Below are 15,467 nucleotides of genomic sequence, written 5' to 3' on the forward strand. Positions count from 1 at the left end.
CAAAATTTATATTAGAATTAAAGGTATAATGTACAGCAACATGCAGATTATGCATGTAAAATGTTCTGTATGAATCTAACATGCAGTAAAAAGTTCTGTAAGAATCTAACCTGTATCTAGGTTGCTGAATGATTTTTTTTTTTTCCTAAAAATACTATCTCCCAATAGCTGCTTTCTACCACAAAAGTAAACTGGTAGAACAATCATAAGGTACAGAACAATAAAAAATAATCAAGGAAGCTCCCCAGCAACTATAAAAGACTATATTGCAAAATCAAAGCAGTTGCAGATTATGTAATTTCTCTATTTTTTTTTTTAATATATATATTGTTTTGTATATTTGAATTTATGATCTCGAGGAATATGGGCCAGATGAAGAGTAAAGTGAAGACCCTGAATTTTAGGAGAGTGAACTTTTAGCTCTTTTAAGGAGAGAGCCCCTGGGAAACTGCCCTCAGTGATAAAGGACCAGAAGAGAGCTAGCAGCTCTTTAAGGATGGTTTTCTTAAAGTACAAAAGCTCTTGATTCCCCTGAGTAAGAAATCAGGTAAGGAGGGCAGGAGACCAGCATAGCTGAGTAAGGCCCTTGTGGTCAATCTGAAGTGTGAGAAAGAAATGCATAGGCACTGGAAGCAGGAATATATATCCATGGGGAAGAATGTAGGGATGCTGCCTGGGTATATGAGAATGGGATCAGGAGAGCTAAGGCACAGCTGGAGCTGAATTTGGCAAGGGATATGAAGAAGGATAAAGACTCCTACAGGTATGTTGATTGGAAAAGAAGGACTTGAGAAAATGTATACACTCCCACCCCCCTGATAAATAAAATGGGAGAGCTAGTGACAACCCACATGGAGAAGGCTGAGGTACTCAACAGGTTTTTTGCCTTGGTTTTCACTGGCAGTTGCTTTTCCCACATCTCTCAAGTCCCTCAACCTCAAGGTAGGGAGTGGGGGAATAAGTCTCTGCTGTTGTAGGAGAAGACCAAGTTCAAGACCATTTGAGGAACCTGAACGTAGGAAGTCTATGGGACCTGACGAGATGTATCCCAGGGCCCTGAGGGAACTGGCAGGTGCAGTTGCTAAGCCACTCTCCATCATATTTCAAAAGTTGTGGCAATCAGGCAAAGTCCCCAGTGACTGGAGAAAAGGGAATATCACACCCATTTTTAAAAAGGAGGACCCTGGTAACTACAGACCGGTCAGCCTCACCTCTGTGCCTGGTAAGAGCATGTAACAGATTCTTCTGGAAGCTATGTTGAAGCATATGGAAGGCAGGGAGGTGATTGGAGACAGCCCATGTACCTTCACCAAGGGCAAATAGTGCCTGACTAATCCTAGTGGCCTTCTGCAATGGAGTGACTTCATCAGTGGACAAAGGAAGAGCAACCTAGAGTTCTCTAAGGCCTTTGACAAGATCGCTTACAACATTCTTGCCTCTAAACTGGAGAGAGGTGGATTTGATGGATGGGCTATTAGATGCGTAAGGAATTAGCTGGATGGCCACATCCAGAGACTTACAGTTAATGGCTCAATGTCCAAAGGGAAACTAGTAATGAGTGGTGGCCCTCAAGGGCACGTACTGGGATCAATACTGTTTACTATCTTCAATAATGACATAGATAGTAGGATTGAATGTACCCTCAGCAAGCTTGCAGATGACACCAAGCTGAGTAGTACAGTTGGTATGCTAGAGGGAAGGGGTGCTGTCCGGAAGGACATTGATGGGTGTGAGAAATGGGCCCATGTGAAACTTGTGAAGTTAAACAAGGTCAAGTGCAAGCTCCTGTGCCTGGCCTGGGGTAATCACCAGTATCAGTACAGACTGGGGAATGAAGGGGTTGAGAGCAACCCTGCAGAGAAGGACTTGGGTGTACTGGTGGATGAAAAATTGTACATGAGCTGGCAATGTCCACTTGCAGCCCAGCAAGCCTGTCGTATCCTGGGCTGCATATATGGGAGGTGATTTTTTCCCCCTCTTCTCTGCTCTTGTGAGACCCCACCTGGAGTACTGTGTCCAGCTCTTGAGTCCCCAGTACAACAAAGACATGGACCTGATTGAGTGGGTCCAGAGGAGGGCCATGAAAATGGACAGAGGGCTGGAGCACCTCTACTGTGAAGAGAGGCTGAGAGAGTTGGGGATGTTTGGCCTGAAGAAAAGGTTTTGGGGAGACCTTATGTTGCCCTTCAATATTTAAAGGGGGCTTATAAGAAAGATAGAGACTTTTTACCAGGACCTGTAGTGGCTGCACAAGGCGTATGGTTTTAAACTGAAAAAGAGTAGATTTAGATTGGGTATATGGAAGAAATTTTTTACAGTGAGGGTGGTGAGACGCTGGAACAGGTTGCCCAGAGAAGTTGTGGATGTCCTATCACTGGAAGTGTTCAAGGTCAGGTTGGATGAGGCTTTGAGCAATGTGATCTAGTAAAAGATGTCCCTGCCCATGTCAGAGGTGTTGGGTTAGGTGATCTTTAAAAGGTCCCTTCCAACCCAAACAGTTCTATGATTCTGTTGCCAATTATCACAGGGTATTTTTTTAAGCCTCTGTCTGCAGAACAGAACAGAGTAGTTTACTGTTGTTGCTACACAACTAGTTTTGCAAGCGTTTCTCTGTCCCCCTTTCCTGGGCTGACCGAATAACCTTAACTTGCTGCATTATTGTCTACCAGCTCAAAATAAGGAATCTTGGTTCTACACAGAAGGTGAAGGAGAGCCCAACCATCACAAGAGCTTTTATCAATGCTGTATCTTGTTAGATTTATGTATCTTTTCATTGTAACTTGTAAAACAGCAATTACTCAGATGACTTATTTTGCCCTTTATGAATAAATAACTGAATCATTTTGAAGCCAAGATATTTGTTACTATAGACACCACAAATATGATCATAGGCATGCCTTTTCCTCTTGTCTTTCCTAGTACTACAGTGGCCAGTGTTAATCTCAAAAAGCTAAAAATCATGTAAGACAGCAATACAGGTACTTCCTTTGCTTCCTCTACTCTCCATTTTAATTTTCATGTTGTCTTCATGTTCAGAAGAGTTAGAATATTCTGAAGGCGATACTATACTGCATAATATACAGTATACATAATATACTGCTTCACATGATCCATGTTTAGCAGAGGTATACCAATTTCAACAAGGTCTGCAAAACCAAGTATAGTCTGAGCATGTTCAGAGACAAGAGAAAGACACACTTTTTTCCAATCCAACTGAAAGCGACAAACCAATTCAATTTAATTGAATTAATTTAATTTCAATTTAATAAAAATACTGCAGAAGATTTTAATTTAAATACAGAACAAAAGCTGAAACAAAGCTTTCTGAACAACTTTACTGGCTAGTCTCATGTCATCATTCATTCTTCTTCCAGATGAAGAAGAATTTATATCACTGAACCATTTACTCCACTTTTTGCACAAAAAAGACAAACCCAACCAAAAATCCAAAACAAAAAAAAGCAAGTAGCAATCCTTCCTCTGAAGTTCTTAAATCTCAGATATATTTAGTAAAGTAGCTGAAAAGCAGAATGTAGGATGCTGAAATATGGAAGTGGGTATTTCCCAGGTAGTACATTATTCCCTGAAGTTGTTGGTGTCTTTTTGTAGCCAAACAATTTATTTTTCTATTTTTTAAATTGCTAACAACTTGAAGATAAAAATTATCATGAATAAAAAGAAAGTGGAGAATGCAATATGAGAGATTACTTAGTTTGTCTAAATTATCTCTGCATTTGAAAATTGTAAAGTTTTTAATAATTACCATTAGTAGAAAGAATTTAGGTATAATGAATATAAACATTAACTTTATAATAATTTTTTAAAGTTAATTTTAGCTAATAAATACATATATACACATACACTGGTTTTCCCAAAAATGACAGAGGGAATAGATTGGGAGATGTCAGCAGATATGGAATGGGAGATTTCATTCATTCCTAGACACACATTACAGTTGTCTAATGGATAACTTTGGGAAGCATGGTAAAAGAACTGATCAACTCAAAACATACTTGTTCTGAACATTATGTATACTTAAATTTTCAGTGAGAAAAGGACCTGTCTGACCCAACAGACTAGTGTTGCAGCATATTCTGCAATTAGTATGTAAGTAGAATAAGGTGGTAATGGCTCAGTATAATTACCATCAAATTGCATTTAAATTAATCAATAATTAAGTTGCTGGTTATGTTAAATCTTCAGTAGCCTCTAAACATTGTAACTGGCACAACTGTGCTGTTGCAAAGACTCAAAGAATTAGGTACACAGAATCTGGAAAAACACACACACACAAAATGCCTTGGCAGGACAAAGGAATATTTTCCTGACTATTTGGCAATAGTTAGAAAGGACCAAAACCACAGTGAATATGTAGGTAACTAAAAATATTGTAGCTTTAATTCAAATGGATACTATAATCTGCTATTGTAATCTGAACAATCTGAGTTTATCATCAATGGATTAATATGTTTATATTTTGCTTGAATATTAACATAGACAGCAAGATTGTTGATGTTTTTTATTACTATCCTGTGAAATACACTACCCTCTTTCATAACATCTTCAACCTTCTTATCTGTTGACATGATTATTTTCTTTTCTCCTGTATAATCTGGATCTTCTGGATATAACTCATCTCCTGGGGGCAGAAAAAAGTTTCAGTTATACATTGCCTACCTTATTTTTCAGCCTTTTGATTGAGTGACACTAGCAGTTTTAATATTTATCAGGACATGAAACTCAGTGGGAATGTATTTTACAATACAAAAGCAAATTGCTTCTAAATATCTTCAGATTTAAAGACACAGCCATAAATTTCTGAAGTATCTGTCAGTGACGCTGTAGCGCACATTTGAGGTGTTGATTTGAATGTTCCAGTGTTCCTGATAATACTAATACGTGATTATAATCATAGCCTGGTCAGATATGAGTTTATATAATAGGCAGAGAACATGACAAATACTTTTCCAAGTGTATAAAGATAGGTAACAGTAGGACTAATAGAAACTGTTACTTTGTTCGGTTTTGTTGAAGAAAACAGTGTTTTCATTCATATAAATGCATGTTACTCTTGTGCAAGAGTGCTAATATACCACAAATACAGTAGAGGTCAGTTGTGACCAAAAAAAGACAGGAGAAAGCATAATGAAAATCAAATAAAGAAGCAGAACATAACAAATAGTAGATGCAACTTTTCTTAAGGAGAAGGCAAGAATGTACCTGATTATGAAATGAGAGAGACTTAAGTAGGAGAAAGGGCAGGAGGAAAATTAATTAGCGCATCTTTTTTACATCACTGCCCTATCACTACAATTGTGAAAACTGATACTGCAGCTGTGCTTGATCCACTTGCCCTTACAAATAGATAACTGAAGTAAATGAGAATTCCAAATGAAAAGGACTAAATAGGAGGAGTTCTAATACATCCTTCAGATTAAAAAAAAAAAGTTGAAATGCTAGAATCTCCTTATAAATAAATATATTTATGACAACCATGTGAGACAATGAGATGATGAGTAAATACAGAAATAACTATGCTGTCTGATTCAGTAGCTTGTCTCTGACAGTAGCCAATCAACTGGATCAAAGGAGGAAGCCAAACAGTAGAAAAAGCATGCAGTAACTTGACTTAAAAGAATGTTTGCCTTACAGTTATAGACTGGTTTATGTCATGTGGCTTGAGTATGTAGCAATTTCCAAGCTTTTATATATTTAAAAGAACCTTCATCTGTTTTCTTACCTGGCAATAGCTCAATGCTGCCATCTGAAGCAGTTAACATCACAGGCATCCAACGTTCACATCCCTCCAGAGCTCGATCAGAGCTGAACTTGTGTAACTCACGGAATGAAGAGAAGTTGCACAGCCTACACAGTTCATAGAACTGAGGTGGAGGAAACCATATTTCTTGAGATTTAAAGCATTCAATGGCTTCTGGAGGTGATGACCACTGTAAGATGAAAACAAGCCTTGAAATAATAGTTTAATCAGCAGATTGAAAGTATCAGTAACTGTAAAAAAAATTAGCAAGGAAGTCTTTACAGAAAAAGAGCATGAAACAGTCCAAATTTTCTAAACAAATAAAAACTATGTATAAACTATACCAAAATAAGAACAAAAATAAATTTTAAAAAATTGAAAAAAACCATAATAGTGTCATGGTTTAACCCCAGCCAGCACCTAAACACCATATAGCTGCTCGCTCACTCCTCCCCCCTCCCAGTGGGATGGGGAGGAGAATTGGGGGGGGAGCAGAAAGGAAGTAAAACTTGTGGGCTGAGATAACAGTTTAATAACTAAAATAAAATATAACAATGATAAAATACAATAATTGTAATGAAAGGGAATATAACAAAAGAAAAAAAAAAGAGAAATAAAATCCAGGAAAAGACAAGTGATGCACAAAGCAGTTGCTCACCACCTGCTGACTGATGCCTGAGCAGCAATTCGCCCCTCCTGGCCAACTCCCCCAGTTTATATACTGAGCATGACGTTCTACGGTATGGAAAATCCCTTTGGCTAGTTTGGGTCAGCTGTCCTGGCTATGTTCCCTCCCAGCTTCTTGTGCGCCTGCTTGCTGGCAGACCGTGGGAAACTGAAAAATGCTTAACTTAAGTGCTATGTAGCAACGGCTAAAACATCAGTGTGTTACCAACACTATTCTCACACTAAATCCAAAACACTGTACCAGCTACTAGGAAGAAAATTAACTCTGTCCCAGCTGAAACCAGGACATAAAGCATAAAAATTACTTTTTCCTATAAAAATCAGCAAGTTTTTATTTTACATGTAGGCATGCCAAGGTTGGAAGCTAAAACTGAGTCTGGTTTAGGGGCCTGACTAAAAGTCTACGGAAACAAGAGAAAACCTTAAACTCAACGTGAACTCAGTTAACAGAGGTTGCTACTGATGCTTCAAGAATTAAAAGTACCTCTAAACATCTGCTTCCTGTACACATTGTTTTCAGAGCATGAACACCCTGCTATTTGTGCTTAAACATTGTGGTGTTCTGCATGTTTACGCCATTAGTAATCTTAATTTCATCTCGCATGGTGAATTTGATAATATAAATGTGTGCATAAACATCTGCAGTAGATTTATGCTGTTAATTATAACAAACATGAACTCTTTTGAAGATAAGATCTCGGGTATTTTTAAATTTCTGTAGCAGGATCCGTTAAAAAAAATAAATATTGAAATGTCAGTAATACCAAAATGGTTAGGTAAACTTTTACAGGACCGTCTGGTTTCTCATGTACTTCTAACTTGCTTTCAAACTTCTCAGAATTCTAGAAAAACTTAGGTCTTAATGTATCTGACCCTGTTTCTTCATTATTTTTTTACTCTTTTACCCCCTCCAATTAAAAAAAGAAGTAAAAAAAAAAAAAAAATCAATATAGCCTCCAAAATGGTTTTAATAATACACTGTTTCAGCAAGTTTGTATGTTACTTAAAATATTCCAAATAACTCTACAAGAGACAGAAATTACTAGCAGCTCTTGCAGCCCTGGAAGACCCTGTACATACCACGTGGATCTGGCCAAGCATACTGAATGTTAAGGGTGCAAGGACCATACTCCATCGGTGCTGCACGAATGAATGTATAAAAAGTGATTACTTTGAAAGATAACAGTAATCCAAGGTGAAAACGATCGGATGTGATGGACGTCCTACGCCATAAAACTTCACGTAAAATGACATTCCAGAAACACCCTCTTCTGCCAGCGGTTAGTTACGGCTGCAGGTTTGATTAAAGGGGGCAGTGGCAGTTACTGATTGGAAGGAGAGATGTACGAGGGAGAGGATGCCCGCGAAGATGAAAACTCCCTTCCCTTTTCTCACGTCTTAGGGAGCGTTATCGGGACGGCTAGGAGCGCCAGGCCTGCGTTCGACGGTTTAATCTGCACGGGAACAGGCCCGGCCGTCTCTCGGAGGCCGGGGGGTGACGGGGAGGGAGGGCTGCGTGGGGCAGAAGCAGGGTCTCTCGTGCTTGTCGCCATCGGAGCGCTCGCCCGGCCGGCGCGGCGTGGCGCGGCACGGCCAGGAGGGCGGCGAAGCCCGGGCACCCGCTCCTGCGCCAGCCCGGCGGCCGCTCTTACCAGGAAGGCCGTCACCTCTCGGTCGTCCTGCGAGGTGAGGGGCGGCCGCCGCTCCAGGCAGCACAGGTAGAAAGCCGCGTCGTAGCGCCGGGCGCCGCGACCGGCCCTGCCGACGGGCGTCAGCCAGTTGCTCCACTCCTGCAGCGCCCAGATATTGGGGACGCAGCCCAGGTGCCGGCACAGCTGCAAGAAGCAGGCCGGGTCCTCCTGCACCCGGCGCCGCCACTCGCTCAGCTCCGCGGCGGGGGGCAAGCGCTCCGCCGGCAGCGGGGGGGCCGGCCCGCTGCCCGCCGCCGGCCCGCGCCCCGGCACCAGCAGCAGGATTCCCGCCTCCTCGAAAGTTTCCCTGATGGCGCAGATGCGGAAGGCGACTTCGCCCGGCAGCGGCGAGCCCAGCTGCTCCCGGTCGGTGGCGAAGAGCGGGGCCCGGCAGCTGCCCGGAGGCGGCGGCCGCACGAGGCCCAGCCCGCACTGAGGCGAGGCGGGCAGCAGCCCCAGCCAGTCGGCGGAGAAATCCGCCGCCTCCACCAGGCCCCCCGGGAAGACGTGGGCGCTGGGCCAGAAGCCGCTGCGGGGGCTCCGCTGCAGCAGCAGCAGCTCATAGTCAAAGGGGCCGAGAGGGGAGCGCGGCGGCCGCGCCGGCGCTCCCGCCGCCAGCAGCAGCGTGGCCGCTTCCCTCCAGTGCCGAAGCCGCGAGTTCATCTTGAGGGGAGGGGGAGGAGGAGGAGGCGGTGGCGGCGGCGGCGGCGGCGGCGGCCGCCGCCGCGATCGGGCTGTGGGGCCGCCCGGGCACCACCGCCGCCTGGGCTCCGGGAGGAGCCACTGCAACCGTAGGCAGCGGGCGGGAAAGCCTGGCCGGCCTCGGCCGCGGCGGTCAGCGCGCACCTCCGCCGAGGGAACGCCTGGCCCGCACAGAGACGGGGCGGGGTGGAGGCCTGTCACGAACGGTAATGCCTCAGTCCCCATCAGCCTTAAGCCGGTAAGTAGTGTCCTCGGAGGGCAAGAGCTTAAGGAAATACAGAGGGTTTACAGGCACAGGCCCAACGGCTGCGAGAAGCGAGGCGATGGCTTTCAGTTTACTTGAAAAACTATGGCTTGGAGTAGTCTGCGCTTCCGGAGGTTTCATAGCACCGTGCGTATTTACGGCATGACAACATGTAAATGTTGAATAGCTGCCTTGGGCCCCGAAGCCTTACCCAGCCCGTACTGCTGAAGGGGCTGTCGGCACAGGGCCTGGAACCAAGGACTCTGGTCTGCCATCATAACACTGCTGCTGACCCGCCAGCTGGCCTCAGAGAAATCTCCTTATCTCAATTCCACATCAAGGCATGCTGATGACAAAAATCATTTTAGGTCTTTAATTAAACATGTCGTGCTCCAAGTTGTTTGAATTTGTTCTAGTAGACTTCAAAGGGGAGGAGTATGTAGAATTTAAATTAATTTTTATTACAGAGCTCTTCTGTTTTGAGGCTTTTAAGTACCTTGTTACCCGAAAAAAAAAGATACATTCAGGCAAGATAGCAAAGCCTTGAAAAAGTCCTTTGAACAGATGTTTCACTTTAGGAAACGTTTTGTTTTATTTCGTTAATTTAGCATTTGATTTTGATTCCTCAATCATAGACTGTTTTTTTGAATTTGTAAGGAGTTTCAGCAGAAGAAAGCTGATGGCACAGGTTGAGAAATTTTGTAAGAATGTTCTTTGCATGTAACAAGGAGAATCCTCCTCCTATTCATAATCCTTCTCTTGCTAGATTCCGTTTGGCAAATACCCACATACCTGCACGTGCCTCTGACAACTTCTCCATTTTATTTTCTATTTGTGCATGTACTTAATGCCTGTGAGATGTGGCTCACCGTAACTGAAGTAATGTTTAGAGGCAATTAAACCAGTGGGATGCCAGAACATGTCAATCGACAAAACCAAAAATTCAGTCAAGGTCTACACAGACACAGCTGGGCCATAAGTTCATCCTGACGCAAGGCTGCAGTCGGCAGAGAACAGGTCAGTCAGCCAGCTGATGATAGGAAAACAGGCAGAACACCAGCTGCAGTATAGCCAGACAATATACAAGTCTGCCCTCCTTTCCTTCCTCATGACCAAATATGCAAGCAAAACCAGGACATCTTCTAACTCTAGCTTCCTTTTTCATACTAATTTAATCATTATTACTCATCAGTGATTACCATCTCAGGCAATGGAAGCATAAATTCCACTAGTGTGCCTGTTTCCTAGTAGAAGGCATCGTGAACCTAAAGTCATGATGTTCACCTCATTTGTTTGCCTTTTAAACTCTTAGTATAGTTACCTATTTTACTGTGTTAAGTATACATCTTGTTAGGAATGTGCTTTGTCTAAAAGCTGCTTTACTGGTGAAATATTAATAAACTACTGAGGTTTTTCAAGATTTAACATCCGTTGAGCTTGATGGCTGATCAAGAAGATTTAGGGTCCATTATGTCAGATCATTTCAGCATAAAGGCATTTTAAGTAGAAAGTACTCATGTACCAATAACGAACAGCATCATTTTCAAATCAGTTGTAATACCAGCACATATACAAAACTGTCTTACTATGGCAAAAATGCAATGTCTGATATCCCTGGAACATTATTTCAGAACATCTTTAGGAAAATCTGGTAATAGACAATAGTGCAGATTATGTTGTTATCTTAAGTTTCTAAATGGAATGTTTTTGTATTTTTTTTTACTTAGCACAGTTTAAAGTCTCACAAGTGCTAGTATGTAAAGCAGGAATATCCTGGAAAACAATTCCTCTGGTTTCACTGGTATCCACTGGTATTAAATTTAGCAGATCTAATTTCATAGGCATTCTTGCATGGGCAGTGGAAATAGAACGTGTGGCTGGCATATTCACTGCTGTTTGCTACCTCAAACACATACAGAATACCAGGACAGTTGGTAGAGAAATAGTTGTGTGGTTATAGCATTATTCATGCCTGTTTTCAGCACCCGAAGCAGTCCTTTGGGACCAAAGACAGACAAGTGCACGTTAAGGCAAACACAATTCTCCAGTTGCTGCATTTTTCCACACAGTCCTGGGGTATGTAAGGCACCTCTTCCCCCCAAGAAGGATGACATTCCTTACCCAAGGGTCAGCATATCTACTCTATTGATGGCAATTTTGTAACTTCCTTTCAGTATTGTCTTACAAAGAGTAGTTCAATATATGTTCATGACAAAGCTGAAGTCATCTCATGCAAAATTCCAGGACCATATGAGCATATGTGTCTTTAATTGACCCAGTTATTGGAACTGGAGATGGCAGGACGTTCTAAGGATGAACACTCAGAAACTGAGTGGTTTTGGCACTCAGAAACTCTGAGCAATGATCAAGGGTGCAAAGGGATGTTTTACCCCCTTCCAGTTCCCTACTAAGAAAGGCAAAAGCTAAGCGCTATTAATGTGCACGTATCTGCTCTCTCAAAGCTATAGCTAACTTGCTGGAGATGGCTCAGATGAGTATGGAAAATATCTTAAAGCCAAACTAGATGCAAGGTTATCTATAAAGCATGATTAATTTCTTCATCTACAGCTTAGATGAGTTCTTTCTTCAATATATTCTGCTAAAAAGCAGAGCTTATCTCACTTGTACTTAAATTTTGTATGGTGTTATGAGTGATTCAGAAAGAATGGAAAATCTGAGAAAATCTGTTGCTCAGAATTGCCAATCCTAAACCAAGCATACTAGTTTATTCCATTCCTGTAGCATAAGCATTCCAGCACAAGGGCATTCTACATTCAGATGGGCTCCGGCATTATGCTTCAAGGGCCAGTAAGTAAGCTGGGAATACAGGAGACTTTAGTTTGGAGAAGTCTCCCCATAGCAGGAATTGGCTAGAGATATGTGTGACACTCAGTGAGATTTAAGAGAGAGGGTTGGAGAGTCAGATGTCCCCTCCAGATTTAAATTATTTTTTAAAAAGTATTTTTGCTAAAAAATTAAGAATTTGCTTCTTGTATGCCAGAACATACAATTGTTAACCTAATGGACCCCAAATACTTCTGTATTTCAGGTTGTTTTCAAAAACAGGTTGTGCTGTATTGAAAAATAAACCCTTCTGAAGTGATGCAAAAGTTACATCAAATGAAACACTGTTAAGATTATTGCACTGATAATAATTCTTTGTGAGATCATATTTCAGCAATGTGGAGGCTAATTCAACATTTTTCTCTCCAGTTACTGCTTATGAGAAAAAGAAAACATTAGTTTGTTTAAAGAAAAAAAGATTCAGGTCACTAGATACATAGAAATTATTCTAAAATTAGTTTTCTGGGGGTTTTTGTGTGTGTGTGATTAGAATACTTTGCAATAGAACGACTTCATTCCTTTTTGTCACATCATTGTATAAATTATTTTGCACATACAGATCAGTGCAGATCACATCACTGTAATAATTAATTTCAGATGAAAAACAAGGTCCACCATTACTTCACAATTTGGCTTACATGCTATCTTGTGAGTTGGATGATTATACTAAGTCAGTTCTTGGTTTAATTTATATTCATCTGGTAAAAGCTTTGTCCCCATGCAGATGTAGTATCTACTCTGTCAAACAAATTGTTACAACCTCAAGTATCAAAGAGTAAAGAGATTTCACTGAGCATGTCTACTACATGTTAAACTGGCTTATTTCAAAATGACGTTGTAAAGCTTTTAGATTGTTTAGCTCATATAATATCAATGAATAGGCAGACTTAACAAATAATACAAAAAGTAAATAGATTATTCACCGTATAGTTTTCCAAGTATTGGGTCCAAAATGTGAATAAATGTCAGATCTAGGAAATGCGGGTTTATCATTATAGCACCATTATATAGATTGACTAAAAGTAATAATAATAATAAAAATATAGCTACCTTTATACAAAACATTATTGCAACAAATCAAAGCAGATCAGAAAACTAGGTTACAGATAGTATTAACAACTGGAAATGTTCTACTTCCAACGGAAGCATAAAGGATTACATGTTTTATGCAAACTGAAATTACGGTTCTAATACTGCAGCTTTTAATTACACGAACAGGCTTCACGTGTAATTTCTCACTAAACTGAGTGATGGCTTATGCGAGTAATGATTCAGACCACTCCTTCTAGGACCCAGAACTCAAATGTGTATTTATATATAAAGTTACACATGCAATTAGCATATTAGATTAAGTTGCTAAGAGAGTATCATGTTTGGTGTGTCATTTATTCCTCAGTCATTTTATATGGTATAAATAGTTAAATATTTTCTTTTGTCTTCTTTTCTCATTTCCACCTTTCTCACTTGTTTTTCCCCCAAGGTTTATGCTATTTATATATAGATTCTTCCAAGATCATACAAAGGAATTGCATTTGAATTTTTAAATAATTATTTTTTTTTCTCAACACAATTATACCTGGCTGTATGACCTGACTTTTACTATTCTTACAAAAACCCCATGATTTTTGAAGTAGTGTTTTAGGCAGTGTAATTCCTTAATGCTGTGACACATCAATGAGTTCAACTGTGTATGTTCTTTGAACATTTGTGTGCAAGAGACAGACTTGACTGATCATAGACTTCAGTGATTAACACATAGTGGAAAACTGACCAAAATAACAGAGCACACATTTATACTATGATTGTGACTTCCATTTCTGTGCACTTGAATTAGAACTAGCTTTTAGAGAATTTGTTAGTTTGTTTAATTTGGTGCAGATGTTATTAGTAAGTTATGTGATAAATAATGTCACGCAATGCAGTGTAAATAAAAGAGAACATACAGTTCAATCAAACAAAACAAAAAAACCCCACCTGACCCCGTGGAGGCTCAAGAAGTCGATTTCTGACACTTAGGAAAACCACAGTAGATATTCTAACAAAATTACTGGAACTGAGCAATAAACATAATTGCTTTTGCTAACTAGCCTCTGTGGGTGACAGATTTTCAGATATGCTATAATTATATTTGTATTTGCCTATATGGCTTGTAGTCACATTGCTTCCAGCATGAAATGCTTGTGCTTGCCTGTATGAGAAAATGCAGAAGAGCCTTCATGCTGGTTAAATGCCATGTGACTTTTCACCTTTCCACAGGTTTAATCAGTGGTAGCTGATGAAGCTAAATTTCCAACTCCATCATGATACTGTAGCAGCAAGCTGTCAGGGTGGATGACAGCATCCAGCCTTCTGGGACCACCTGCTTCCAACAGAAAGTCCCTTGTAGTATGAAACAGAGAGAGAAAAGGGTTGTCTTTTGAAAAACTGGTATCAACATGTAGCAAATCAAAATATTTTTACTCTTATTCTGTATTGAGTTAATCAGGGAGTGGGTAGTCAGTTCCACTGAGGGATATTTTATATTCTTTGTCCCACTGGATATAAGATACTACCTTCTTAGAGAGAAGCTATAGTTCAACGTTGTGATGCTGTTATATATTTAACAAAAAGCATACTTTGCCAACATAGGATGAAGACATTCTTACTACATATATCCATCAGCTTCCTTTTCTTGTCCTTCCTTCAACACATGCAGATGGTTTTATATGAGACATTCTTTTCTAATGCCACTTTTATTGTATGCTTACCATAGCAAATACTGCTCACGTGTAGACTACTATTTTGTCCAGATCTCTTCCTGCATTAAAAGACTTACATAATCGTATTGAGAGAAAGCACTTAGAGATCTGTAATCCACTGGTCTTACTGAATGACTTTTTACATAATGAAAATCTGTGAAGGGTAAATATGTTGACTAGGAGTTCCATTAGCACTTAAATATAACACATTTCTGAAAAACGTACACGAACACCACAAAGCTTGTAAGAGAAAGAAAAGAAAGCCCATAACCAATCCTTTCAGACTACAAACAATAAGCACATGTCTAATTTTTAATCTGAAAGCTAATGAAATCAGTCATTTAGTCAGTTTTTAAACAACTGCTTTCATGTAAAAAATATTTTCATATTTACATGAAGAATTTTGAAACTAATTTTATTTCATATTCATAATGCTCAAGTTTGATGTTACATTGTTTGCAACATAAGGAGAATCGCTTTACTTACGATTCTGTGTTCATTTGATTAGTAAACAGCATAGAGCACTTTTGTGGTGATAGACTGGAAGTTCTGCAGTAAAATTACAAATTGCTGCATTTAACAGACTCAGTTTTGATAGTTTGATACAATTGTTGATCATTGATGCTATCAATACCACAGGACCAAATTTCACACTCCTTACTAAGGTTGTGTATATCTTTTGATAAAGTAAATGTAAGCTTTGCTGGCTGAAAGGGGGCAGTTTGGATCCTAACACAGTGAGGATCTAATACGTTAGTCTAGTCTAATATGTTCTCTAGTTTTCAATTGCCCAAGCCAATGGT

The 15,467-nt window shown here is 40.3% G+C and overlaps 2 protein-coding genes across 2 annotated transcripts in view; one reads left to right on the top strand and one right to left on the bottom strand.

Moving 5' to 3' along the window:
- Nucleotides 1-3,231: 3,231 nt before the first annotated feature.
- NUDT19 (nudix hydrolase 19) lies at nucleotides 3,232-8,958 on the bottom strand. The gene is made up of 3 exons (XM_069793514.1): nucleotides 8,098-8,958; nucleotides 5,741-5,948; nucleotides 3,232-4,639 (listed from the first exon to the last, which is right to left on the bottom strand). Exons 1-3 carry the CDS (start codon nucleotides 8,797-8,799, stop codon nucleotides 4,413-4,415), a joined length of 1,137 nt encoding a protein of 378 aa, XP_069649615.1. The 5' UTR covers nucleotides 8,800-8,958; the 3' UTR covers nucleotides 3,232-4,412.
- The window catches only part of ANKRD27 (ankyrin repeat domain 27), a 60,428-nt gene continuing 53,906 nt past the window's right edge, over nucleotides 8,946-15,467 (top strand). Inside the window, exon 1 of the mRNA XM_069793513.1 lies at nucleotides 8,946-9,076. The gene's annotated coding sequence lies outside the window, so the exon portion shown is untranslated. The remainder of the gene's footprint in view (nucleotides 9,077-15,467) is intronic.

Source organism: Haliaeetus albicilla, chromosome 10 (assembly GCF_947461875.1).
Source record: "Haliaeetus albicilla chromosome 10, bHalAlb1.1, whole genome shotgun sequence".
Lineage (NCBI taxonomy): Eukaryota > Metazoa > Chordata > Aves > Accipitriformes > Accipitridae > Haliaeetus > Haliaeetus albicilla.